The sequence below is a fragment of the Danio rerio genome, chromosome 13 (assembly GCF_052040795.2).
Source record: "Danio rerio strain M-AB ecotype USA chromosome 13, GRCz13ab, whole genome shotgun sequence".
NCBI classification, from domain to species: domain Eukaryota; kingdom Metazoa; phylum Chordata; class Actinopteri; order Cypriniformes; family Danionidae; genus Danio; species Danio rerio.
Window position 1 is genome coordinate 53750001 of NC_141033.1, and position 25107 is coordinate 53775107.

The 25107-nt window shown below is 38.9% G+C and overlaps 1 protein-coding gene and 1 long non-coding RNA gene across 6 annotated transcripts in view; both read left to right on the top strand.

Annotated features, from left to right (window-relative positions):
* Positions 1-24241, top strand: part of dntt (deoxynucleotidyltransferase, terminal) — a 394622-nt gene extending 370381 nt beyond the window's left edge. For 3 of the 5 annotated variants that reach the window (XM_087277888.1, XM_087277887.1, XM_087277889.1), the window contains one exon: positions 23525-24241. In XM_087277888.1, coding sequence (XP_087134014.1) covers positions 23525-23611 — 87 coding nt within the window. In that variant the 3' untranslated portion in view covers positions 23612-24241. 5 annotated transcript variants of the gene reach the window in all.
* On the top strand, positions 1037-3972 carry LOC147841229 (uncharacterized). The gene is made up of 2 exons (XR_015506521.1): positions 1037-1347; positions 1417-3972. It is a non-coding gene; the product is annotated as an uncharacterized LOC147841229 (long non-coding RNA).
* Positions 24242-25107: the final 866 nt, after the last annotated feature.

The following is a 25107-nucleotide window of genomic DNA, read 5'->3' on the forward strand; positions in this document are numbered from 1 at the left end:
ATGGTAAATGATAAATTTGTGTTGCTTTCTCTTTGTTCTTGTGTGACTCTGCCAGGTGTCTTTCCTCCGCAGTTTAAATTTTGCTTTTTAAATGGCGGCTGTGTGAAATCAGCCTATAATTCACGCTCTCCAGAAATGTGGGGGTACACATCTACAATGAGCCTGTGTTGATTAGCTTGCTAGTTTTAGGGAAAATCTCACTCAATTTTGAGAATTCTTTCTGAAAACAACACGCTGTGTTTTGCTTATCTCGAAAATGCTTCCTGATTTAGGAATGTTTATAGATTTTGGGACTAGAAACTAGCAAGAAAGCCATTAAGTAAGAAAGACAGTGCTGCAGTGTAACACGGGCATTTTCATCTCCCCCACAGTGCAAACATCTCTAGATGATCTGAATCTGGAGGAGTGTAGAGACGCTCATAAAATCCTCCTCCATCTGCTGGACTCAGTCTGGACACATCAAAACTTTTAAAGGCTTCTTTTAACCAGTAATGACCTGCAGTCTCTTTATGTGGCGTCCCATCTGAGTCAGCTAGAGAGCAGATCTTTAAAGACAAAGATACTCGCTGTCTGACAGCTCAGTGTGCGTACACTGCAAAAAGCGACTAGTTGACTTTAAATAAGTGAGTAAACTCATTGCCTGTGGAATTATTAAGTAAATGAACCATGTGCATAATTATAAAAATTAAGTTAAGAGAATATAACAGTTCTAGGTTAAAATGAAAATGCTTACACTTTAGGTAAAATCAGCTTGTCATTTTTAAGGCAATGGGTTTATTGATTTTGTTTAAGTAAACACTTTTTTAAAGTGCGTTTTCTCCTGCATTGTAGACTTTGTAAAAACAGGCATGTGTTGCATGGGTATATTTTGGGCAATTGCATGGGTCAAAATTATATATATATTTTTTTCTTTTGTAATAAGATCATGTTCCATGAAGTTATTTTGTACATGCACTCAATTTCTAGCTAAGGACTTCATTTTTAGCTTTAAAGAAAAATTTCTATTTCAATATTTAATTTTTTTTTAGAATTATTTGGACGAGTTTTTATTAAGTATTGTCCTGTTCCAACATACTGCCCTTTAGTAACTTTGATACAGTTAAAAATTGAGGTAATTACATTTGCTAATATTTATTACACAAACAAACAACAATAAATAAATAAAATTTCCATCCATTTACATTCAGAGTATTTATTTATTTATATGCATTAATTATGTTTGGATGTAGTTGTATATTTATATTTACATTCACAGTAGTTAACTAAAACCACTTGATTTACTTGAAATAAAATAACAAAAAAACACATGCACTCACCGGCCACTTTATTAGGTACACCTGTCTAAATGTTCGTTAAGGCAAATTTCTAATCAGCCAATCACATGGCAGCACCTCAATGCACGTAGACATGGTCAAGATGATTCAAAAGGTGCATGGTTGGTGGTGCCAAACGGGCTGCTCCGAGTATTTCAGAAACTGCTGATATACTGGGATTTTCATGCACAACCTTCTCTAGGACTAACTGAGAATGGTGTGAAAAAGAGGAAATGAGTGGCAGTTCTGTGGGCGCAAATGCCTTGTTGATGCCAGAGGTCAGAGGAGAATGGCCAGACTGGTTCCAGCTGATAGAAAGGCAACAGTAACTCAAAATGTCATAAAGCTCAATCATCTCAGACTGGTTTCTTGAACATGACGATGAGTTCACTGTACTCAAATGGCCTCCACAGTCCCCAGAACTCAATCCAATAGAGCAGCTGTGTGATGCTATCATGACAATATGGAGCAAAATCTCTGAGGAATATTTCCAGTAGCTTGTTGAATCTACGCCATGAAGGATTAAGGCAGTTCTGAAAGCAAAAGGGGTCCAACCCGGTACTAGTAAAAGCCATGTACTAAAATAGCTTAAAAATAATATTTTAGAAAACTAGACAAACTTAGTCTGACCCGTTTAATATACAGTATAAAAGGCTGGTTAGCAAACATGCAACACATTAATTAAAGCTGATGTGCAAATGTATAAATCTTGTATTTGGCTTTTATTGGACTAAAAATCATTATTTTGGCTCTTAATATAGTAAACATACTTATATTGGCTTTTAATACACAAAAATGCTTAGATTTGACTTTTAATACACTAAAAATACTCATATTGGCTTTTAACACAATAAACTTACTTATATTTGGGCTTTTGATAATCTAAAAATACTTTTTGTGGTTTTTAATACACTAAAATACTTATAGTTGGGCTTTTATTAAACTAATAATAGTTATATTTGTCTTTTAATACACTAAAAATACTTATATTTGGGATTTAATACACTAAAAATACTTATTTTGGCTTTTTATACAGTAAAAGTTTCTAAATTTGGGCTTTTAATACATTAAAATACTTATTTCTGCTTTTAATACACAAAGTACATATATTCAGGCTTTTATTAAACTCAAAATCGTTACATTTGGCTTTTAATACACTGCTAAGCCAAAAAAAAAAATGGTATATATATATATATATGTGTGTGTGTGCGTGTGTGTGTGCGTGTGTGTGTGTGTGTGTGTGTGTGTGTGTGTGTGTTTTAGAGTGTATTCTTTGGGTGCAGGAATTGCAACATCAAAAATAGTTTGTGTGAAAAGCAAAAGAAGACAAAAGCATGGACATCTGATGTGCAGAATCTCTGACCTAAATACTTCTAGCATCTTGGGTTTTTGGAGTTGGGTGTCAGAGTTTCTTTCTGAAGCTGTCTTCGGGTTTGATAAGGTGTGTTTCAGATCTCCAGAGATGCTGGTGTGATGTTTTATCTCCTCCAGTCCATCTATCATCGTCTTCATACACTCTACAGCGGTGAGTTCTGGCTGAAGCTGAAATGTTCATCTCGAATGTGTGTGTGTGTGTGTGTGTGTGTTAGAGAGAGAGAATAAAAGAGCAGGTTTTATTTGTGTTGCATATTGTAAATACTGTATCTAACAGATATACTGCATGTCCAATTTCCCAATAGTGTTGTCTTGTGTTCAGAAATGAGTGAAAATAAAGTGAGTTTTACAGTAAAATAATCTGCCATATGGGTGAGAAAAATAATCTTGTTTTTAGCTTGTTTTAGGAAAAAACTTACTTCATTTTGACTCATTTCTGTAAAGACAATATGTTGAAGCTGAGCAGGGCTGAGCCTGGTCAGTAACCAGATGGGGGACCGCATGGGAAAACTAGGTAGCTGTTGGCAGTGGTGTTAGTGAGGTCTGCGGTCTGTGTGAGTCCTAATGCCCCAGTAGAGTGAAGGGGACACTATACTGTCAGTGAGCGCCGGCTTTCAGATGAGATGTTAAAGCGAAGTCCTGACTCTCAGTGGTTGTTAATAATCCCATGGCACAACCCCGAAATCCTAGCCAAACTCCCTCCATCATGGCCCCCCAATCATCCCCATCCACTGAATTGGCAGCACTGTCTCTCCACTCCACCCATAACTGGTGTGTGGTGAAGCCCTGGTGCTGTTGTCCTGTGGAGCTGCGCACTGGTTGTGGTGTTGAGACCCTCCAGTGAAGTACAGTGAACTACAGTGAAGCACTTTGGGTGTTTGGCCATTCAGCAGCATAAATGCACTTTATAAATACACATTACATGACATTATTTTTTAGAGGTGTAAACCTATACTGGTCTCACGGTTCGGTTCGGTTACGATTATCATGCCATCGATTCGGTTCAATTCGATATCTCGGTGCATCACGGTGCATTGACGATACTTTCCATATACAGTGTTATATTTTAGGGGGGAGGCTATAACATGCTGTCTGTATAAACACACAGACACACAGCACCACACTGTCTCTCATTTAAACACATACACAAACATAGACAGCATCAAACAAACAAACACACACGTGCGCACACACAAACACAAACACACACACTTAAGCCCTTGCAACAGTGAGAGCTCGCGCTGAGCGGAGCAGAAAAACAAAAAAAAAAAAAGAAAAAAAATAAGCACTTTTCCGACGGTCCCTTACACTGAAAAAAATAATTCAAAGATGATTCCTTGGATTTACTCAATTTTTTTTACGTTAAGTGGTTGTAAACAATTTATTTGTGTTGAATTTAAACAAACAAATTAAGTTGAACATTATTAAACTTAATTTGTTTGTTTAAATTCAACACAAATAAATTGTTTGCAACAGTTCTGCATGCAACACTTTTTTCAGTGTACAGAGAGCTCCTCTCAGCGCGAGCTCTGCCGCCTTAAGTAAACAAAATCGAAAAAACAAAACCAACTAAACCGCGCTCATTTCTGGCGCTCCCCTGGATATACAGCACCCTTAGCATTTGCCTATGGTGCCTATGCCACGGGCCGGCCCTGAGTTGGCTGAGTGTTGTAAATACCGGAGCTCACCTCCCTCGCATGGGAGATAAATGACGTCAGTACATAATAACCGGTTATGATTATTACTGAATCGATACCCAATTGTCCGCGTCTGCATCGCGGTGCACAGAAGAAACAATTAATTTTGACACCCCTATTATTTTTGCTTGTATGGGAAATGCTTCTTGGTTTATAAATTTGTAGATATTTGGACTAGAAACAAGATCAAAAGTTGAAATAAGAAAAGCTTTTTGTGCAGTTTCTGAACTTTATTTTTTATAATTAACTCATTGCATCTGATTACAAAAGATAAATGCAGTAGAATAATACTGGTTTGCAGAAGAAAGTGAAGAGCGAGTAAAGGAGGGGGATTTGTAAAATGAGCTACTGGATCAGATTTCAGAGGTGCCGGATGCAGATCTGGCTTTTTCCTGCACAAATTAAGCCCTTATTTTCCCTGCTGAGAGTTCAAACACTGAAGAGCAAATCCAACCATGTGCTGCTCCACAAGTCTCAAACCAAGCAAGCCAGTGGCGACAGTGGAGGAACAAACTTCACCAACTGACCAAAGTGAAGGAAAAAAACCTTGAGTGAAACCAGGCTCAGTTGGGCACGACCATTTCTTCTTTGGCCAAACTTCTTGTGCAGAGCTGCAGTCTAGGCGCCGGGGGCTGGAGAATGCTGAACGTCCATCATGGAGAAGCTGCAGGTGTGACTCGTCTGTCACTGGGGTCTTACAGGGATCAGTCTCAAGGTCTCCACTCCTCTATGACCGCCACAGCATCTACTGGGAAACTAGCCTGATTCAGATTTATAGAGACCTCTAGAAGTCCTCTATGGTTGGCATCATCTCTCAGTATGTGTTGTCTTTGTGGTCCTCAATGGTTGGCATCATCACTTCACAGGTCTTGGATCACATCAATGATGCTGCACAAAGCATCTCTAGAGGCCTTGGAATAAGTATTCCCAAAAATGCAAGCTGAAGCATTTCCAATGAGCCCTTATGATCTCAAAAAATCATACACAATTAATTAACAAAGTAAAAAAAAAAATTTTTTAAAAATACTAATTGATTAATTAATTGGTTAATTTGATTCATTGGTTAGTTGAGTGGTTGGTGTACTGGCTGCTTGGTTGGTGTGCTGGCTGGCTGGCTGGTTGGTTAGTTAGTTAGTTGGTTGGTTGGTTGGTTGGTTGGTTGGTTGGTTGGTTGGTTGGTTGGTTAGTTAGTTAGTTAGTTAGTTAGTTAGTTAGTTAGTTAGTTAGTTAGTTAGTTAGTTAGTTAGTTAGTTGGTTAGTTTGTCGATGGGTAATTGTTTGGTGTGGTGGCTGGTTGGTTTGTTGGTTGGTTGATTGGTTGGCTGGTTAATTGGTTGGTTGGTTGGTTGGTTGGTTGGTTGATCGGTTGATTGGGAGGTGTCTATTTGTTTGACTGGTTTTATGGTTGGTTGGTTGAGTGGCTGGCTGGCTGGCTGTTTGATTGATTGGTTGGATGGATGGTTGATTAGCTGTCTGATTGGTTAGCTAGTTCATTGATTGCTTGGCTGATTTGTTTGTTGGTTGATTGGCTGTCTGGCTGGCTGGTTAAGTGGTTGGTTGATTGTTTGATTGGCTGGCTTGCTGGCTGATTGGTTGACTAATTCGATGGATGGTCGATTGGCTGGCTGGTTGGTTTGTTGATTGGTCATTTGGTTGGTTGGTTGGTTAATTGACTGGTTGGTTGGTTGACTGATTGGCTGATTTGATGTTTGGTTGGTTAATTGATTGGTTGGTTGGTTATTTGGTTGGTTATTGGTTGGTTGGTTACTTGACTGGTTGGTTGGTTGATTTGTTATTTGATTGGTTGGCTAATTGACTGGCTGGTTAATTGACTGGTCAGTTGGTTATTTGGTTGGTTGGTTGGTTGGTTGGTTAATTGACTGGTTGGTTGGTTATTTGGTTAGTTGTTTAATTGACTGGTTGGTTTGTTGATTGGCTGCTTTTATGGTTGGTTGGTTAATTGACTGGTTGGTTGGTTGATTTTTTGGTTGGTTATTTGGTTAGTTATTTAATTGACTGGTTGGTTGGTTGGTTGATTGATTGGCTGATTTTATGGTGGGTTGGTTAATTGACTGGTTGGTTGATTTGTTATTTGATTGGTTGGTTAATTGACTGGTCGGTTGGTTATTTGGTTGGTTGGTTAATTGACTGGTCGTTTGGTTATTTGATTGGTTGGTTAATTGACTGGTCGGTTGGTTATTTGGTTAGTTGGTTGATTGACTGGTTGGTTAGTTGATTGATTGGCTGATTTGATGGTTGGTTGGTTAATTGACTGGTTGGTTGGTTGATTGGTTATTTGGTTAGTTGGTTAATTGGTTAATTGACTGGTTGGTTGGTTATTTGGTTGATTGGTTACTTTCTTGCTTGAAGTACTTTTGCTTTACAAATAAATGCATCATCACTTTACAGGTCTTGGATCACATCAATAACGCTGCACAAGGCATCTCTAGGGGCCTTGAGAAAAGTATCCCCAAAAATATAAGCTGAAGCCTTTCCAATGAGCCAGTGTTGAATATTATCTCAAACTTATTTTACACAATTAAAAATCAAAGACTAATTAAAACATAGATGTGGTCTGATATTTAACCTGACATTCTATTTCTTAGTTAACACTTAATTAACCCACAGAGATTAAGTCAGACAGGTAAAAAACACAAAGCCGCTTATTCTTCTCAATTAGAGCTTTAATTGTGGGCGACACTTTGGTTTCTGAGAGTCAGAAATGAAATGCTGCTGTGTAAAAATAAAGTGCATTATTGTACGAATAAAGCAACATATGGCGTCTTCATTAATCCGACAGAAGTGCTGAAGGCCGAAACACACAGAACACATGAAGTCGATAACTGAGCAAACTAATCACGAGACTTTAATTAAATGTTTTAGGCCATGAATTTAGTTAACACAGTTAATGCATTTAGATTTACTTAATGTGACATTGGCCGTCACACACACACACACACACACACACACACACACACACACACACACACACACACACAAGAGAAGCGCAGACAACAGTCCTGCTCACATTTATCAGCAAATGAAGGAGAAAGATCTTTTTAACAGCTAATTTATTTTTAAAGGAAATGCAGACCTTTAACAGAAGTAATGTCATTCACCTTCGTCTATGCATGAGGAATTTAATTATCTGCCATCGGTAAAAGTTGTGTTGTTAATTTATAATGTACTTTTTTCTCTCTCTCTCCTTGAACCGTCAGGGGCAGAGAGCTATATTAGTACATTTAATGTTAATTAGATCGTGTTGACTTTATTATAATGTAATGCTTGTGACTTTTGGTTGGATTTAAAAGTATAGCTTTGTATGTCTGTAAATAATGAGTATAATAATAATAATGTAGTTCCGATATGAAATAAAGTCATTGAGAAAATAAATTTAATATGGTTGACTATTTGGTTGGCTGGTTATTGATTGGTTGTTTGGGTGGTTGGTTGGTTGGATAATTGGCTGGCTGGTTAGTTGATACACTGGTTGATGGATTGGTTGGTTGGTTAGTTATTTGATTGGTTGGCTAGTTGGTTAGATAATTGGCTGACTGGTTGGTTGATATGCTGGTTGATGGGTTTGTTGGTTGGTTGGCTTGGTTAGTGTGCTGATTAATTGTTTGGCTGATTGGTTGGTGGGCTGGCTGGCTGATTGGTTGATTGATTGATTGATTGGTTGATTGATTGATTGATTGATTGGTTGGTTGATTGATTTGATTGATTGATTGATTGATTGATTGATTGATTGATTGATTGATTGATTGATTGATTGATTGATTGATTGATTGATTGATTGATTGATTGATTGATTGATTTGTTTGGTGTACTGGCTGGCTGGTTGGTTGGTGTGCTGGTTGGCTGGTTGGTTGGTTGGTTGGTGTGCTAGCTTGTGGGTTGCTGTGCTGGCTGTTTGGTTGGTTGGATGTATGAATAGATGGATGGATGGGTGGTTGGTTGATTTGCTGGTCAGTTCATTGGTTGGTTGGTTGATTGATTGGTCGGTGTACTGGCTGGTTGAATGGTTGATAGGTTGGCTGGTTAATGGGTTGATGTCTGGCTGGTTGGTTGATTAGTTTGTTGGCTAGGTGGATGGTTGATTGATTAGTTGGTTGGCTAGTTGGTTGGTTGATTTGCTAGCTGGCTGGCTGGTTGGTTGGTTGGTTGGTTGATTGTTTGATTAGCTGGCTGGTTGGTTGGCTGGTTCATTAATTGGTTGACTGATTTTTTGGTTAGTTGGCTGGCTGATTGATTGGTTTGTGATTGGTTGATTGGCTGGCTGGTTGGTTGGCTGGTTCATTAATTGGTTGACTGATTTGTTGGTTGGTTGGCTGGCTGATTGATTGGTTTGTTGATTGGTTGATTGGCTGGCTGGTTAAGTAGTTGGCTGATTGTTTGATTGGTTGGCTGATCGGTTGGTTGGGTGATTGACTGGTTGATTGGTTGGCTGATTTGTTGGTTAGTTGCTTGGCTCGCTGGCTGGTTGCCTGATTAGTTGGCTGGTTGGCTGATTTGTTGATTGGTTGATTGGCTGGCTGATTGGTTGGTTGGTAGGTCAGTTGGTTAATTGGTTGGATGACTGGCTGGCTGGTTGGTTGGTTATTTTTATTGGTTGGTTGCTTGGTTGCTTGCATTGCAAGTAAATGCATCTTGATTGAAAAATGTTTAGATAATTAGTTATGTCAACCTGCTTTTTAAACAAAGGTTAATTCATAACTTGATAATGATCATCAACCACTTAAATGAACACTGTAAAAATATTATTTTTATTTTATTAGCCACAGGCATATCGCTCTGCAGCCCAAGAGCGGATACTCACTGCAGCTAAGCAGGGCTGAGCCTGGTCAGTGTCTAGATGGGAGACCACATGGGAACACTAGGTTGCTGTTGGAAGTGGTTTTCATGAAGCCAGCAGGGGGCGCTCAACCTGCGGTCTGTGTAAGTCCTAATAACCTAGTATAGTGAAGGGGACTATTATGTCAGTGAGCGCCGTCTTTCAGATGAGATGTTAAAGCGAGGTCCTGACTCTCTGTGCTCATTTATAATCCCATGGCACTTCTGGTAAAGACTAGGGGTTTAACCCTGGTGTCCTGGCCAAACTCCCTCCATCAGCCCTTACCCATCATGGCCTCCCAATCATCCCCATCCACTGAATTGGCTCTATCACTGTCTCGCCACTCCACCTATAGCTGGTATGTGGTGAAAATCTGGCGCCGTTGTCCTGTGGCTGCCGTCGCATCATCTAAGTGGAGCTGCACACTGGTGGTGGTGTGGAGAGACCTCCCTAATGATTGTGAAGCATTTTGGGTCTATTGCCATACACAATAAATGCGCTATATAAATACACATTACATCAGATTTCATTACTATAGTTGTTTTCAGTGCCAAATTTATAAAATAAAAATCCCTTAAACTTTCACCATTAATCCATTTACTTGCTGACTCGTTGCTGTAATGTGAGATTTCCCAGCAGTTTGTGGGTGTAGATTTTCCTCTTGGAGTGCCGCAGTTGGTGGCAGTGGTTGGTCTTAATTCTGCGGCGTGATGTAGATGCGATGCCTGCCATCTTCTCTCCATATTCTGGGCTGTGTGCTCCAGCTGTCTCTGAGATCTGTGTGTTTCTCAGCTGGTGTGTGTGTGTGGGTGTGTGTTTTTGACCGCTCTGAATCTGCTCCACACATTTAAACACTATTAGGGCCGAGGAAAACTCTGACACGCAATACTATGACAAGTATATTAATAACAGTATGTGTCTGGAGCTTCTGGATCTGTACAACTGTAAACACACACACACACACACACACATGCACAGATAAAGAACACATACAGCGCTGGTACTCACAGCATGATGCCGGCAAAATAAAACATCTCCTTTTTTTCTTGTTTTGGTTGCAAAAATCCTTTGTGTTGATATGAGATTCATTATTATACATTATTAAACTGGACTACCATGAACCGCTAACTTATACTTGATCTGTTTTACACAGTGGATGCCCTTCCAGCTGCAACCCAGTCCTGGGAAACAGCCATACACACTCTCACATTTACACATTTGCACTATGGCCTATTTATTTTATTCAGTTCCCCTATAGCGCATGTGTTTAGACTGTGAGGGAAACCAGAGCACCCGGAGGGAACCCACGGCTACACGAGGAGAACATGCAAACTCCACACAGAAATGCTAACTCACGCAGCCGGGACTCAAATCAGCAATCTTCTTGCTGTGAGGTCACAGTGCAAACCACTGAGCCACCATGACACCCCTTAGACAATACAGTCAATCAAAAATCAGGCATTTTCACTGTAATAAACTAGCATAAACATTTAAAACCAGACATTTACATACACTCTTAAAAAAAAGGAACATAACCATATCTGCTGGTAAATCATACTAAATGTTTACTATTTTAGGTCCGTTAGGATTTCCTAAATGATTTACATTTGCTAAATGCCAGAATAAGGAGAATTTTTTATTATTATTATTATTTCTAGACAGTAAAAAGTTTACATACTTTGCTTTTAAACTATATAACTTTGGTCAAATGTTTTGGGTTTCCCTCCACAAGCTTTTCATAGTAGTTTGATGGAATTTTGGCCCATTGATGGAATGTGAGTCTTGCTCGCACAAGCTTTTTCATCTCTGTCCACAAATTTTCTATAGGGTTGAGATCAGGGCTTTGTGATGGCCACTCCAAAACATTCACTCTGTTGTCCTTAAAGCACATTTGAACTCATTTGGCAGTATGCTGAGGGTCATGGTCTGTCTTGAAGACCCATTTGTGGCCAAGTTGTAATGTCCTGGCTGATGTCTTGAGATGTTGCTTCAGTATTTCTCCATAATGTTCTTTCTTCATGATGCCATCTATGCTGTGAAGTGGATCAGTCCCTCCTGCAGCAAAACAGCCCCACAACATGATGCTGCCGCCCCCATACTGCACAGTTGGGATGGTGTTTCTAGGCTTGTGCGCTTTCCCCTTTGTCCTCCAAATGTAACACTGCTCATTATGGCCAAACATTTCAATCTCAGCTCCATCAGAGCACAGGACATGTCTCCAAACAACGTCTTTTTCCTAGTGTAATTCAGCAGAATGTAATCTGGCTTTGTTGTTGATTCTGGCTTGTTGATTTTACCATGTTGTCACAGAAGGAAGCAGTGTGTTTGAGCTTTTCCTTCAATACTATTCTACAGTTGTGCCTCACATTAACTCAAATGTTGTCAATTAGCCAATCAGACACTTCCAAAAACTCGACATCATCATCTGAGCTTTTCCAGAGGCAGAATAATCTGATTGTAAGTAAACAAAGAAAAGTTAGAACAATTTCTCAAAGCATCTCTCTCTCATTATTCTGCTATTAAGCAGATCAGAAACACATGTGATCATCCTGATGTACCTAAAAGAGAAAGAAGTTTAATCGCTGTCTTTTTTTTTAAGTGGTTATACCTTTTTATTCAGTGTATGTAAACTTCTGCTTTCAACTGTACTTCATAAACATTTAATGGCAGTTTTGTCCTTCAGGTTAACTACAGTCATGATGAAGCAACTAGTTTATTTTAAAGCGCTGAGCATTTGTGCTGAATGCAATAAGATGAATTCATTATGAAAAAGACACTTCAACTTCAAGGATATTCACAGGTCTGCTCTTGTTGATAAACACTCCGAATTATGCAGACAACAACATTGCAGTTCCTCAAGAGATCAATGAGCATCATAACAGAATAATGACCACCGATTGGCTAAATTACACACCTTAAATGCTAGATAAAGCTGCTGGTGAATGGATGTTGTGTGTCGAGAGTGTGCAGTGGATTTGCCGGTGCTGTCTGGATGAGTGTGTGTACTGTAATTAATCTGGAGCTCTTCCCGTCTGGAGGAAGGCAGGGATTGTGGGGATTGTATGGGCATTTCTCAAGCCAGGCTTATTTTGGCGAGTGGATCACGCTTGGTTTGAGCATCTCTGCACTCTTCATGGTCTCCCAGTGGCCGGATTTTAACATGCGCTGCCAGAATGAATCACAAAATGCTTGAATGGAGTGAGCAAATTTACAGTTTAAAAAATGCAGCTGTATGCTTGCCGAAACGTGTTCGTGAAGTCTGTGTTCACGCAGATCTGAGTACATGATGAACAGTCAGAGTGAGACTTTCTCAGTTACAGAAACGGACAGACATGATGAGGCATGTGGTGTGTGTTGAGGACTGGAGAATACTTGCTGAAAAGTCAGTGCTGAATCACAAGATTCGCTAAGAAAACTTCAGTTCACTAAAACTGTAATATTATATTACAATTCAGTATTATATTTTAGTATGTTTTGTTGTACTCTTTAGATGTCAAATTCACCAGCGGGAGCTGTTTACATTTTTGCAAATGTAAAATACATTGCTTAGGGCGTTTTATTGTGTTTCAGATGACAAACTAGATGGCGCTGTTTTCATTTTTGCAAATTGAAGACACATTACTTTCGGTACATTTAGTTGTACATTTCAAATGTCGAATCCATTAGAGGACGCTGTTTACATCTTTCTGAATTTAAAACAAGTTACTTTCAGTATGTTTCGCTGTACCTTTTCGATGTCAAATCCACTAACGTGCGCTGTCTACATTTTTGCCAATGTAAAATACGTTACTTTCGGTACATTTAGTCGTACATTTCAAATGTCAAATCCAGACTCTGAATACATCTTTGCGAATTTAAAACAAGTTACTTTTAGTATGTTTTGTTGTACCTTTTCGATGTCAAATCCACTAGCGGGTGCTGTCTACATTTTTGCCAATGTAAATTACGTTGCTTAGGTATGTTTTATTGCACATTTCATATGACAAATCCACTAGAGGACATTTTATACATTTTTGCAAATAGAAAATATAATACGTAGGGTGTATTTCATTGTATGTTTCAGATAACATAAACTAGAGGGTGCTTTTTTTATTTTTGTAAATCTGAAATACGTTACTTAAAGTACGTTTTGTGATACGTTTTAGATGACAAACACTAGAGGGCGATGTTTACATGTTTGCAAAATTAAAACAATACTTTTGGTGCATTTTGTTGTACGTTTCAGATGTCAAATCCACTAGTGGGCGCTGTCTGTACTTTTGAGAATGTAAAATACATTACTTAGGGTATGTTTATTTTATGTTTCAGATGACAAATCCACCAGAGCATGCTGTATACATTTTTGTGAATTTAAAACCAATTACTTTCAGTATGTTTTGTTGTACCTTTTCAATGTCAAATCCACTAGCGGGTGCTGTCTACATTTTTGCCAATGTAAAATATGTTGCTTAATATGTTTTATTGCACGTTACAGATAACAAATCCACTAGAATACATTTTATACATTTTTGCGAATGTAAAATATAATACTTAGGGTGTATTTCATTGTATGTTTTAGATGACAAACTAGAGGGCGCTGTCTACATTTTTGCAATATCAAAACACATTTCTTTCGGTACATTTAGTTGTACATTTTAAATGTCGAATCCATTAGAGGACGCTGTATACATCTTTCTGAATTTAAAACAAGTTACTTTCAGTATGTTTTGTTGTACCTTTTCAATGTCAAATCCACTAACGTGCGCTGTCTACATTTTTACCAATGTAAAATACGTTACTTTCGGTACATTTAGTCGTACATTTCAAATGTCAAATCCAGACGCTGAATACATCTTTGCGAATTTAAAAAAGTTACTTTCAGTATGTTTTGTTGTACCTTTTCGATGTCAAATCCAGTAGCGGGTGCTGTCTACATTTTTGCCAATGTAAAATACGTTGTTTAGGTGTGTTTTATTGCACATTTCATATGACAAATCCACTAGAGGAAATTTTATACATTTTTGCGAATGGAAAATATAATACGTAGGGTGTATTTTGTTGTATGTTTCAGATAACATAAACTAGATGGCGCTGTTTTCATTTTTGTAAATCTGAAATACGTTACTTAGAGTACGTTTTGTGGTACGTTTTAGATGACAAAAACACTAGAGGGCGATGTTTACATGTTTGCAAAATTAAAACATGACTTTTGGTGCATTTTGTTGAACGTTTCAGATGTCAAATCCACTAGTGGATGCTGTATACATCTTTGCGAATTTAAAATATTCAATTCAATTCAATTCAGCTTTATTTGTATAGCGCTTTTACAATGTAGATTGTGTCAAAGCAGCTTCACATAAATGGTCATAGTAACTGGAACAGTGTAGTTCAGTAACTGGAACAGTGTGGTTCAGGTTTTAGTGTTTAAGTTCAGTTCAGTTCAGTTTAGCTCAGTTCAGTGTGATGTTAATATGTTGCTAAGGGTGTGTTTTATGGTACATTTCAGATGACAAATCCACTAGAGGACGTTGTATACATTTTTGCAAAAAAAAAAAGCAAAAAAAACATTACTTTCAGTATATTTTGTTGTACGTTTCTGATGTCATTTCCACTAGAGGGTGCTGTCTACACTTTTGTGAATTTAAAATATGTTGCTTAGGGTATATTTCATTGAACGTTTCAAATGAAAAATGCACCAGGGGATGTTGTATATATTTTTGCGAAGGGTGTATTATATTGTATGTTTCAGATGACAAACTAGAGGGCGCTTTCTGCATTTTTACAAATTGAAAACATATTATTTTCGGTACATTTTGTTGTACATTTCAGATGTCAAATACACTAGAGGATGCTGTATTTAAAACAAGTTACTTTTAGTATGTTTTGTTGTACCTTTTCAATGTCAAATCCATGATCTGGGTATGTTTTGTAGTAAGTTTCAGATGACAAGAGTGAACATGCATGTGATATTTGGTGCATCTATCTAGCTCCGCCTCCTCATTTGCATTGTAAATGAGCATATGTGAGTGTAAAGCGGATGCTGGTGTTCGCACCTGGTCTGTGCGTCAGCCTGTTGCTCCTGCTAACTGTGTTCACATGTTACTATCTCCTCTTCCTTCATCTGCATGATAGTTTTTACAGTTTTAAAGGCATTGTAATTATTTTGAAAATGTAACTTCACTGTTATATTTTTATTTGCCTTGATATATACCTCTCTTTTGCTACATAATTAAACATGCAAGTGTTAAGTGTATAAAGAATTTGAAGTATAGTTGAATTCTTTTCAGGATTGTCAATGTGAATGCACTTCTATTTATACTACAAAATGGAAAATAATATTGTATAATTATGATACAATCTTTCTAGCCCCGCCTCCTCATGTGCATTGTAAATGAGCATGTGTGAATGTACACTATTTATACTACAAAATGGCAAAGAATAGTAGATGTCCTCATTTATTTTGTGTGTGTGTGTGTGTGTGTGTGTATATATATATATATATATATATATATATATATATATATATATATATATATATATATACCTTAACTGTTACCGTCCCTTAACCTTTGCCCTGTTAGCTTCTCCCCTAATCAACTATGCAAGTGTTGAGTGTTTTAAATACTTGAAGTGCACTTTAAATGTTTCTATCTCCTCTTCCTTCATCTGCATGATAGTTTAACAGTTTTAAAGGCATCGTGATTATTTAAAAAATGTAAATCCACTATTATAGTCCCATTCGCCTTTATACCCCCCTTTTGCAACATAATCAAATATGCAAGTGTTAAGTGCATGAAGTATTTCAAGTGCACTTTATTCTTTTTAGAATTTTCTACTTGCACTACTTTTTTGAATGCACTACTTGCACTATTCTTTGCCATTTTGTAGTTTAAATAGTGTATGTAACTCGATTTCTTTAGCCATGCCTCCTCATTTGCATTGTTAATGAGCATGTTTAACTGTACACAATATATACTATTAAACGGCAAAGAATAGGATAGAAATATGCGTTTTGGTGCATCTCTCTAGCTCCGCCTCCTCATTTGCATCATAATTACATTAAATATTTAACTTAACTTTTACCGTCCCTTAACCTTTGCCCTGTTAGCTTCTCCTCTAATCAACTATGCAAGTGTTGAGTGCTTTAAATACTCTAAGTGCACTTTAAATGCTTCTAGCTCCTCTTCCTTCATCTGCATGATAGTTTAACAGTTTTAAAGGCATCGTAATTATTTTAAAAATGTAACTTCACTGTTTTAGTCCCATTTGCCTTAATATTTCCTCCCCTTTCGCAACATAATCTAATATGCAAGTGTTAAGTGCATGAGGTATTTCAAGTGCACTTATTCTTTTTTTTTAATTGTTAGTGTGAATGCACCACTCCCTACTATTTATACTACAAAAATGGCAAACAATAGTGTAACAGTATGCGATTTTTGGTGCATCTCTCTAGCTCCGCCTCCTCATTTGCATCATAATTACATTAAATATGTAACTTAACTGTTATAGTCTCATAACCTTTGCCCCAATAGCTTCCCCCTTTCACACCATCCAAATATGCAAGTGTTTAGTGCATGAAGTGTTTAAAGTGCACTTGTTCTTTTTTCTTTTCAGGATTGTCAATGTGAATGCATTACTTGCACTATTAATACTACAAAATGGCAAAGAATAGTGCATAAATATGTGATTCAATTTCTTTAGCCCCGCCTACTCATTTGCATTGTACATTATCTTGAGTGATCGTACACTATTTATTAAGGGTGTCACGATCCTCCAAATCCTCGATTCGATTACATTTTCGATTCTAAAGGCACGATTCGATTCGATTTTTGATTATGAATAATTCATTAATTAATGAACAATTAATTATTTGTAGCCTACCGTTTAAACTACCTGACCTGCATGGTCTTTGTATTACCCATAAACAAATCATACAGTAAATGAATAAAGGCAAGACACACACATAATTACCACCTGTCAATCACTTTTTCTGCGGGACTCGTGAATAGGCAGTGATCTGTGTCGTTATAATGGCGTCGGTAAAAAAGAGGCACAACCAACAGGAACCAGCCAACAGTATCTGAGGTGTTCGCTAAAATGACTAAGTACAAGTGAGTGAAAGATTGAAGCAGTCCTCTGACTGCCTGGACCTGCTGTCTCGAGCGCATGGCTGTGTGTGCGTCTGTGTCTGTGTGGTCACGTGATGTGCATTTTCAGAGGTAGAGAGGAAGGAGGGCTGCTCAGAAATGCTACACGCCACTGTGGATGTCAAATCGTTGTCGTTCTAAAATGCCATTTAAAAACAAAGACAGTGTAAACAGGGCCTGAGTGTGAACTTTTCGCGAGCAGATTTGCAACAGGGGCGGGGGGAGGAGCGCGATGCCGGTGTTGTCTATTAGATGAACCGTACGTAATACGTACATAGCAGAGCTTGCAAAACTGTGTTTTTTTTTTGTCGACAACACGAACGTTGTCAACATAACTCACTGGAAATCCAAAATGCTTACACACCGGCGACTTCATTGAAAGAGGAGAGGGTTTAAGCTCTGTCGACGGGTCTCCTGCTTCTGCAGTTTAACAAGCACTTCAACAAGCCTGTTTTTTCCTGCTTGGCAAGCCGAGCTAGTGTGACATGGGGGCGTGGCAGCATCGACAATTCTATTTTTTGATTCGATAATCGAAATTGAGCATAAATTTCGATCGTTTTCGATTAAAGATCGAAATCGTGACACCCCTACTATTTATACTTCAAAATGGCAAAGAATAGTGTAGAAGTGTGCAATTTTTGGCACATTTCTTTAGCTCCTCCTCCTCATTTGCATCATAATTACTTTAAATATGTAACTTTAGTGTTATAGTCTCATAACCTTTGTCCCAATAGCTTCCCGCCTTTCACAACATCCAAATATGCAAGTGTTTAGTGCATGAAGTGTTTAAAGTGCACTTGTTCTTTTTTCTTTTCAGAATTGTCAATGTGAATGCATTACTTGCACTATTAATACTACAAAATGATAAAGAATAGAGCATAAATATGTGATTCAATTTCTTTAGCTCCGCCTACTCATTTGCATTGTACATTATCTTGAGTGATCGTACACTATTTATACTACAAAATGGCAAAGAATAGTGTAGAAGTATGCGATTTTTGGCACATCTCTCTAGCTCCTCCTCCTCATTTGCATCATAATTACTTCAAATATGTAACTTTACTGTTACCGTCCCTTAACCTTTGCCCTGTTAGCTTTTCCTCTTATTAACTGTTGAGTGTCGAGTGCTTTAAATACTCTAAGTGCACTTAAAAGTTTCTATCTCCTCTTCCTTCATCTGCATGATAGTTTAACAGTTGTAAAGGCATCGTAATTATTTTAAATATGTAAATCCACTGTTATAGTCCCATTTGCCTTGATATTTCCCCCCTTCCACAACATATTCAAATATGCAAGTGTTAAGTGCATGAAGTATTTCAAGTGCACTAATTATTTTTAAAATGGTTAGATTAAATGCACTACTTTCACTATTTATACTACAAAATGGCAAAGAATAGTGTAGAAGTATGTGATTCTATCTCTATAACCCGCCTCCTCATTTGCATTGTAAATGAGCATGTGTGAACACACACTGTTTTACACTTTCACTGTTTATACTGACAAATGCCAAAGAATAGTGCATGGGATTCAATCTCTCTAGCTCCGCCTCCTCATTTGCATTGTAAATGAGCATATGTGAGTGTAAAGCGGATGCTGGTGTTCGCACCTGGTCTGTGCGTCAGCCTGTCGCTCCTGCTAACTGTGCTCACATGTTTCTATCTCCTCTGACGAGTGGGCTGCAGTGTGTGTCTGGCAGCAGGGTGTGTGTGCAGTGATTCAGACAGGCTCTCCAGCCAGATCTTCATGACTTCAGGCCTGCAGCGCACAAACACTGCGCTCTCGCTCATCTCTTCTGACATCTGCAGTGACTCTGTGCCTTCACACCTGCGCAAGGTCAGGACGGCTGCTAATGCGCTCTTGTAGGCATCATCTGAGCTGGGCTGAATGCTGCTGGAGTTTTTAGGAAAGCATTTCATTTGTGATTATCACTGTCACTTTTATGCAATTTGCAATCTTTTGCTTTTGTTTTTTATCATAAGTTTTATGGATTTTCCTTTACACTCACATTCATTAGAAATTTCCAAAATGTATGGTAAGTTAGAGAGGGAAGGTACAGTATTTAATACCCTATCATACACCTGGCGCAATAAGGTGCTTGGCGCGATTTGCTGCTATTTTCAGACAAAGCAACTCTAATTTTCATGATTTGTGCCACGTTGTTTACATAGCAAATCCAAAATCCATTTGCGCCACTTTGTGGCCTCATGTGTGTGGTGGTCTATAAAAGAGGTGTGTTAAGGCGCATTGCTGGTGCATTGCTATTTTAAGGAAATAGTCCACACCATTGACCAACTAAAAGCTGCTCTAAAGTTCAGCAGAGTGTGTTAGTTATGCACTTATGCAGATCCAAACACTTACAGATTACTGAACACACACGGAAATGCTTGTAGTTTCTGCCAACCCGACTTTACAACATAACATTTCAATCCAGATGGATGGGGCAACCGTTACTGCATCCAAAATGGTGAAAAGCCTTGGAGTAACGATTGATGACCAACTAAACTTCTCTGACCACATCTCTAGAACTGCTCGATCGTGCATCAGAAAGATCCGACCCTTCCTATCTGAACATGCAGCTCAACTCCTTGTTCAAGCTCTTGTTCTCTCCAGACTGGACTATTGCAACTCTCTACTAGCCGGGCTTCCAGCTAACTCTATCAAACCTCTTCAACTGCTCCAAAACGCAGCAGCACGAGTGGTCTTCAATGAACCTAAAAGAGCACATGTCACTCCGCTGCTCATCCGTTTGCACTGGCTGCCAGTTGCTGCTCGCATCAAATTCAAAGCTCTGATGTTTGCTTACAAAGCGACTTCTGGCCTTGCTCCTTCTTATCTGCTATCACTTCTGCAGATGTATGTGCCCTCCAGAAACTTGCGTTCTGTGAATGAACGTCGCCTCGTGGTTCCATCCCAAAGAGGGAAGAAATCACTATCGCGAACGCTCACGCTCAATCTGCCCAGTTGGTGGAATGAACTCCCTAACTGCATCAGAACAGCAGAGTCACTCGCTGTCTTCAAGAAACCACTAAAAACTCGACTATTTAGTTTCCACTACACTTCCTAATCTGCAATTGCCTCTCTGAATATCACACTAACTGTACCTAAAAAAATAAAATAAAAAAAATACTAATACTACTAATACTTCCCTTCTTAGACTTTACAGACCTACAGCACTTCTTCATTGTTGCTCTTATAGTTGTGTAAATTGCTTCCTTGTCCTCATTTGTAAGTCGCTTTGGATAAAAGCGTCTGCTAAATGACTAAATGTAAAAGTAAATGTAGGATAAACAGCAACAAATATCTTTACAGATGAAAACAATTACAGGATTAAAATGATCCAGAGATGATGATTTTCTACATCAATATAAACAGCACTGCCTCCATGCCTTCTCCACCTCGGGGGGCTTCTTCAGTTCATTCATGAAGATCTGTATAATGTTATTATTATTAGCAGTATTTGTAACGTCGGGGAGTGACACATACAACTGAGGTTTGGATCCACAATGCAGGTTTATTCAGTGGTCAGGCAAGCGGTGGTCAACACAGGTGCAAACAGACGTATAAAGGTAAATCCAGAATCGTAGTCAATATAACAAGCAAGAGGTCGAAAGGCAGGCGGCAGACAAGGATAACTAAATGAACAAGGCTAGGTTCAAGACACAGGAAAACAAGACAAGGAAAACGCGTTGTAATGCTACTTTACAGTGAACAAGACTCTTGTGAATGAGTGTGTGTGCTGCTTAAATACTGTGTGTAATCAGTCTTTGACAATCCTCAGGTGGTGAGAGTGTAATCAGTCTAAATGAGGAAGCAGGTGTGTGTGTGTGTGGCATGACTGAATATGTAGTCCATTTACAAGCAGATTTGTAGTTCTATGAGAGTGAATGATTTCCAGCGACCTCTGGTGGCTAGAGGTCGCTGGTGATTGTAACGGTATTATTGATTATCTGCAAATTTATATTTGTTTTAATAAACACAAGTGTAGATGTGTCCAGCTGTGGGGTTTTGGAGACGTCTGCATATGGAGCATAAGAACAGGACGTGTGTTTGGATATAACTCAGTTTTCTGAGCACACTTCATTATTATTGTTCATTTATTCCTTTGCTGGAGATCAGAACTGAATTTAGTAATAGTTTTGACACAAATCTTTGCGCCTAACAAAGGAAATTAAACATGTGGGCTGATAGATGTGTTCAGTGGAGTGAGTTTCCACCGTTTCCTCACTCCACCAAAGGAGTAAAGTAAAGATAAAGTAAAGAGGCTGAATGGAGGAGGCTCGTTCTTTATCCGCGCGCTGCAGATGCTCTGTTTAACTGTTTTTTCTCTTGTGAAGTGTTGAATTTTTACACTTACAAAGTCCGCCATGTACATAGCAAATGAGCCATGGAGTGACGGAACTGACTCTTAAAGGGAATGAGAGATGAGACTCCAGGTTATGCTCAAAACACACCCAGAACTCATTAAGAGAATAAGGTCAACTCTGTTAGACCATGCACCAGGTCACAAAGCAGATATTTACCGTCCTTAAAATAGCAAAAGTGGATTCAGACACGACCTTAATGCTTTTGCGCCTTGCACTTTAGACTTTGTGCCTAGATCGTTACAATAGAGCCCAGAGTGTGAATACACCAAGGTTTTAAAGTACATATAATGCAATATAATACATCTATACAATATCAAAGTCCCTTTAAGGCAAGTCATTTCACTCTTTGAAACACCCTTCGGGCAGTATGCTCGGGCATCCTGTTTAAATCAGGAAACATCAAATTCTCTAAAACAGCTTGTCAAGCTAACGATTGACCTTCATATTAGGAATCACCAAAAAAAATTAACAAGAACTGTACCTTTAGTTTCATTTATAAAAGTCAGAATCTCAAAAAATTGACAGAACCCTCCCAAGATTATTATCAGTTAATAGCGATCGATGATCGGCTACTGTACTAGAAGGCGGGCTTTATTCACCATATAGTGATCGAGGATTGGCTCCTGTACTAGTAGGCGGGGCTTTATTTGCCATTACACTTTTCCCCATTCAAAAAGATATGAGTTCTGTATCCGAGTCTTTGACGATACTAACTATTTTATACATTTTTTAACGGTAATCTACTACTATTTTTCATTAGTGTTAATATTCCAATTTTTGTGTGTGTGTGTGTGTGTGTGTGTGTGTGTGTGTGTGTGTGTGTGTGTGTGTGAATTATATTTTGAAACAAATACTTTTCTTAATTATTGTTTTTTATTATTCTTTTCTATTCAATTATACTAGCGTAATTTATTTATTACTAGTTTGTGTTATTAGTGGTATTAGTAATAGTGTGTAATGACGGGGGGAGTGACAGAGACAACTGGAGGTAAGATCCACAATGCAGGTTTATTGAGCGTCAGGCAAGCAATGATCAAACGGGTACTAACGGGTATATGCAGGCAGTCCAGAATCGTGGTCAGTATACAGGCAATAGGTCAGAAGGCAGGCGGCTAAACAGGAGAACACGGGTAAACAAGGCTAAGATCTAAACACTAGAAACAAGACAGGGAAAACGCTTTGTAATGCTACTGATACAGCTAACAAGACTCGGCAACCTGGATGGGTGAATGAGTGGCTTATGAAGGGTGTGTAATCAGTCTCTGACAAGGTTCAGCTGGTGAGAGTGTAATCAATCTTGATGAGTGAGCAGACGTGATTGTGACCGGAAAGCATGTATGTCTATGTAGTCCAGAGGAAGGCGGAAGTGTAGTCCATAGTGTTCGTGTGAGAACCAGCGATCTCTGGAGAGCGATCGCTGGTTATGTGACAGTGTTAGTGTCATTAATTATATTGTTAAAATATTTTAATAGTTTGTTTTTGTACAATACACTTTAGTTTATTTTGTTTTTGAGATTGCATGGCCTGTCAGACAGACAGAACTGGCACCAAACACAGACATCTACATGACCTTGTGTGACATCTGAAATACATTTCAGAAATGCACAGCTATACTGAACACTTAGAGACGATCATCTAAAAACACAGAGGATCCAGCGATCTGAAGCAATCACATTCACTGACCTTTAGATCTCCAACATCTCGTCTGCTGCGCTTCTTCATCCTCTCTCAGTGGATTCATCTCTTCACATGCTCCATTTCTCAGACAGAACAAAAAAATCACATGCAACTTTTCCCTCTCTGTCTCTTTCTCCAGAAAACCTTCCTGCCCGCTAACACCGAGGAAGACATCTTTCAGCATTTGGGTTTAGAGTACATTGAGCCCTGGCAAAGAAATGCCTAATTTCACTCTCTGAAACCTGCAGATGTTCAACAGCAGCAGAAAAGAGGAGACGGAGGGAATCTGATTTACACTGAAATAGCTGTGTATGAGCTTTACTAGTCTGTGCCTTTTTAGTTATGATTTAGTTTAAAAATCACTTTTTCTTTTTAATTATTTCCCAAATGATGTTGAACAGATTCAGGTATTTTTCAAAGTTATTATATTTCCTATAATATTTGTTCTTCTAGTGAAAGTCTTTTTTGTTTTATTTCGGCAACAATAAAAGCAGTTTTTAATTGTTTACACCCATTTTAACAACCCAAGCTCATTCTGGAAACGTAGCCCCGCGGATGTTTCTGGAGACCGCGATTTACGTGGCCGGAGGTACGTATGGCCGCATTTAGTTTTTTCCGAGAGAACGCTACGAGGCGGTGTGACACCGCTCCTCTTCTCCACGCCCGCCGGCTGACGGCTCACCTCCGTGTTGAGGCCTTACCCGCTGCAACCAGTTAGTCCGCTTAGCTCGTAGTGTTACGTCGGCAGAGCGGAGGCCCGGAGGAGGAGGAGCCGTTGGTGACGACCGCGTTCGAGTCTGGGGAAGAGCGGTTCCAGAAATCAGGTAAGATGAAAAACAGAATCCAAAAAATAAAAGCGAACGAGTTCGTGACGGTGTGAGAATATGGCGAAATCCGAAATGCGGTCAAAATCAGTTGATTTTGAAAAAAATTTTTGGACGGCTTTTGTAAATCGTCGCTTGGGTTAAGGGAAGGAGGAGGAGGGTGGTTGGGTAGGCCGATTGGCCGGCCGCCCGCCCAGTCGATCGTTCAGTTATTCAGTCAGTTGGACAGACAGTCGCTCGACAGCCACCTCCGGCTGCTTTTTTTTACACGAGAACAGCACGGGCGCGAACGGCGCGTGCTCCAGAGAGGAGTTTGAGACGCAAAAAAGCGTGCACAGCGGCCTCTCGCAGATTTGCAAAACAAACTGCACAAATACGTATCTCCCGGGATGTATTTCGCGGCCTCCAGAAACGTCCGTGGGGCTACGTTTCCACGAGCCTGGGTTGCATTTTAAGGTCAATATTATTAGCCCCCTTCAGCAATGGTTGTTTTGGATTGTCTGTAGAACAAACCACTTATATACATGCTATATATAGTTTTAGTTTTTGTGTCTATTTCTATGTTCTGGTCAGCAATTCATTGGTTATAAAAAGGTAGAACAATCTGTAAAGCACTGATAAAAAAAAGCATGTGACTGGAAAACCTTAGTAGTGGTTTAAGCAGTTTAACAGTAAAGCCCGTTTCACACTATAAGCGTGAGCAGAACATTAGCAGCACAAGTTTTTTTCGGCATCCGTCTTAACAGATTAGAGCTTTTATACTGCACATAGAAGAAGTGCGTCAGCGTGAGGCATGTGCGTCGCTAAAGCAGCAATGCCGCAATAGTTTCGGCGCTGGGTTTATTTTTGCTGACTATTTTTGCATTGATTTTGACCAAAAAACATATTAAATGTGTAA